This window comes from Mus caroli, chromosome 19, assembly GCF_900094665.2.
Source record: "Mus caroli chromosome 19, CAROLI_EIJ_v1.1, whole genome shotgun sequence".
Taxonomy (NCBI): Eukaryota; Metazoa; Chordata; class Mammalia; order Rodentia; family Muridae; genus Mus; species Mus caroli.
In genome coordinates this window covers 9,452,617-9,455,874 of record NC_034588.1, presented here as the reverse complement: position 1 = coordinate 9,455,874, position 3,258 = coordinate 9,452,617, and the positions used below count along the sequence as shown (strand labels likewise).

Here is a 3,258-nt window from a genome sequence, read left to right as displayed (position 1 = left end):
AAAAAAAAAAAAAAAAAAAAAAAAAAAAAAAAAAAAAAAAAAAAAAAAAAAAGTATATACGATGATGACCTGCACTTGTTTCCAAGCTCTGGGCTTTATCTCAAGGGTCTGTAGGGGAAATTGTTAGCCGGTGAAAAGCACCTTTCTCCCCAGTTGCTTTTGAAAAGCTCTGCTCTGAATTGAGAATGCAGGGCATGGTGGTACATGCCTGAAACCCAGTTCTTGGAAGGTACAGAAGAAGGATCAGATCAGGACTTCAAAGAGAGCCTCAGGTACACAGAAAGACCATCCTGGACTATGTAAGACCCTGTCTCAACAATAGAACTTTAACTAAACTATAGAGATTCCTCTGATTCAGTGAAACTTTAGAAAGGAGAAATCTAATTTGGCATATGGTTGGTGAGATAGTCTTGGAACAATCTCTTCAAAGGTTCTCATCCCCCCCCCCCCCCCCGGTCATTCCCACGGATAGCCATGGAGAATGCAGGCAGAATGCTGACGTACCACGCTAGAGTTAAAGGCAAAGGAAGCTGGAATGCCACACTCACGGTAACGGGTTCCTCTTCCACAGCATGACCCTGCTGTCTTCTGCTTCATGGCCTCTCTGCCGAGCATCACCCCCATTCTCCCCGGAGGCTGCCTGTACTTTGAAACAATCCATTTTCTCATCCCACGTCCCCAGGAGGGCAAAGTGAACTTTTCCTGATGGGTCTGTTACTTCACCTGTCACCTACAAGGATGGAGAGCACAGCTTTAGAGCAGAGCAAAACCGTGGGGTGGCTTACCTGACTAATCTAGAAACTAAAGTTCTAAAGTAATTACTGGTTAAATCCAGTTATCATAAACGTTTTGGAGTTAGCCACACTTATTGCTACTCATTTTTAAATATGATTTGAAACAAGACCAATGAATTGATGGCCTTATGATCAAAGTTTCTTATTGCATAGGAATTTCTGATGTAAAGGATGTAAAAGCAGAAAAAACACCTGACACAACTATTCTAGAAATTACACAAGTTCACAAACACATCTGAATCTCCATCTACCCTTCACCTTTTTTTATTGCTCTGTGTAGCCTTGGCTGTCCTGGAACTCACTCTGTAGACCAGGATGGCCTCGAACTTCAGAGGTCCTCCTGTCTCTACCTTGTGAGTGATGGAATTAAAGGCATGCACCACCATGCCTGGCTAGTCTTCATTCCTACAGGAAATTCTGTGACATGAATCACCTGTGGTGGAACACACATCTCTCCTCTGCATGTCAGTGGTCCTACTGTCTACACCTTCCTCTCCTCTCCATTCCCACCTTCACTTTCCTACTTTGCTTGTCTTTATTTTTTTTTAAAGAACTATTTATTTTATGTATATGAGTACATTGTTGCAGTCTTCAGATACACCAGAAAAGGGCGTCAGATCTCATTACGGATGGTTGTGAGCCACCATGTGGTTGATGGGAATTGAACTCAGGACCTCTGGAAGAGCAGACAGTGCTCTTAATCACTGAGCCATCTCTCAGCCCCGCTTGTCTTTATTTTTAAAATAAATTTATTTATTTTTATTTAAGTAGGTGTGTGTGGAGAGAGAAAGAGAGAAAGAGAGAAAGAGAGAGAGAGAGAGAGAGAGAGAGAGAGAGAGAGAGAGAGGGAGAACACCAGCCACATGTATCTAAGTGTCTTTGGGAGCCAGAAGTGAATATCAGATCCCCTGGAGTGAGTTACCAGCATTTATGAAGTACCAGATATGGGTGCTGGGAATTCAGCTCAGGTCCTCTGGAAGAACATGAAGTGCTCTCAGCCACTGAGCCATCTCTCAGCCCTTGTGCTTCTCTTTCACTTCCTCATGTTCAGAAGGAAGTGGTTCAGTAATGTATCCGGTTCCTTTCTAGTTTTCTTCTTTAAGTCTACCTTTTGGATCTGCATACTAAGGACACATGGCTTTCTACCTACCTCTCTCTCTCTCTCTCTACACACACACACACACACACACACACACACACACACTAAATAAAAAAAAATTTACATTTCAACCTCTCTTACCTTTCTTGCTACATCCCGAGAGAAGTAGCTATAAGGAACAAATTTAAGATTACACTTGTCTCCTGTCTTGTGATTTACAATGTCAATCTCACCAGACTGTAAAGTGAGAAGAATCATGGTTAGTTTTCTGAAGACTGACCTGAGTTTTACATGAGCACTCCTTTTGTGTGTCACATGTTGGTAACATGGCTTGACCTGCACACTGAAATGCACACATAAACTACCTCCTGAACAAGTCCCTCACTAGGACCCTTCTAGAATTCCTTTGCTTACCACAATTACAGTTTCAAAGTTCTTCCTACAGATCTCATTTTTCTCTCCTTTCTACCTTTCAAAGATTCAGCTTAATTCCACATCTTCCATGAAGCCCTTCTCCAGAAGACAGTGTTCCCTCTTTTCTGAATGCAGTTAAACCAGTCTCACCTCAAAGCTAACACTTAATAGGAAAATCTCTCAGCATATCTCCTGTCCTACAGTATTTTGTTACACTTTTCAACCTACACATGTCACATTTCTCCAATGTCTCAATAACTCCTGGAAAGTGTTCTCTAACTTTGCAACCCTAGTACTTAGGATTAAAGCATTAAAAGGTGGGGCCATGTAGATATGTCTTATGCCCTTTATATTGCCCAACAGAGTCCTACTCATCCTTGGTAGAAGTTATAATTTGATCATTCATAAATAATAATTTATAGTTAGAACTTTATGGAAGTAGGACTACTGCCCAAGAGAAAAGCCTTAGGAGAGACTGGTGACCCCGTAAAAACAGTCTGGGACAAGTTACGTATCCTAAATACAACACACCTTCCCTCCTGAAGAAGTGCTCTGAACTTCAGAGGGACTTTGGGTGCCTTTGCTCACCTGATCTATCCACAGCTTGCCCACAATAATGTTGTGTACTGTTGTGGTAACTTTTTTCCAAGTGTAATGGTGCCCAGTTGAGTGGAAAATGCAGTGGATAGTACCTAGAAGCAAAAGTATACAGCAAGGTGTCAGAAACACACTATCATACACACTAGAAAAAAGATGGATGTCCTTCTATTAATATCTGTTACTTTAAAAAGAAAACAGCAAGTCAAAAAAAATTAAAGCACAACTTCCTTAATTTTTTATAAAAAGGTTTATTTTATTTATACGAGTACACTTTAGCTGTCTTAAGACATACCAGAAGAGGAAATCTGATCCCATTACAGATGGTTGTGAGCCACCATGTGGTTGCTGGGA

The 3,258-nt window shown here is 41.2% G+C and overlaps 1 protein-coding gene across 2 annotated transcripts in view; it reads right to left on the bottom strand.

Moving 5' to 3' along the window:
* Osbp (oxysterol binding protein) overlaps nucleotides 1-3,258 on the bottom strand; it is a 28,800-nt gene that overhangs the window by 2,924 nt on the left and 22,618 nt on the right. For both annotated transcript variants that reach the window (XM_021151572.2, XM_021151573.2), the window contains 3 exons: nucleotides 2,896-2,999; nucleotides 2,035-2,130; nucleotides 549-730 (listed from right to left, as the gene is read on the bottom strand). In XM_021151572.2, the coding sequence (XP_021007231.1) occupies nucleotides 549-730; nucleotides 2,035-2,130; nucleotides 2,896-2,999 (382 nt within the window). The remainder of the gene's footprint in view (nucleotides 1-548; nucleotides 731-2,034; nucleotides 2,131-2,895; nucleotides 3,000-3,258) is intronic.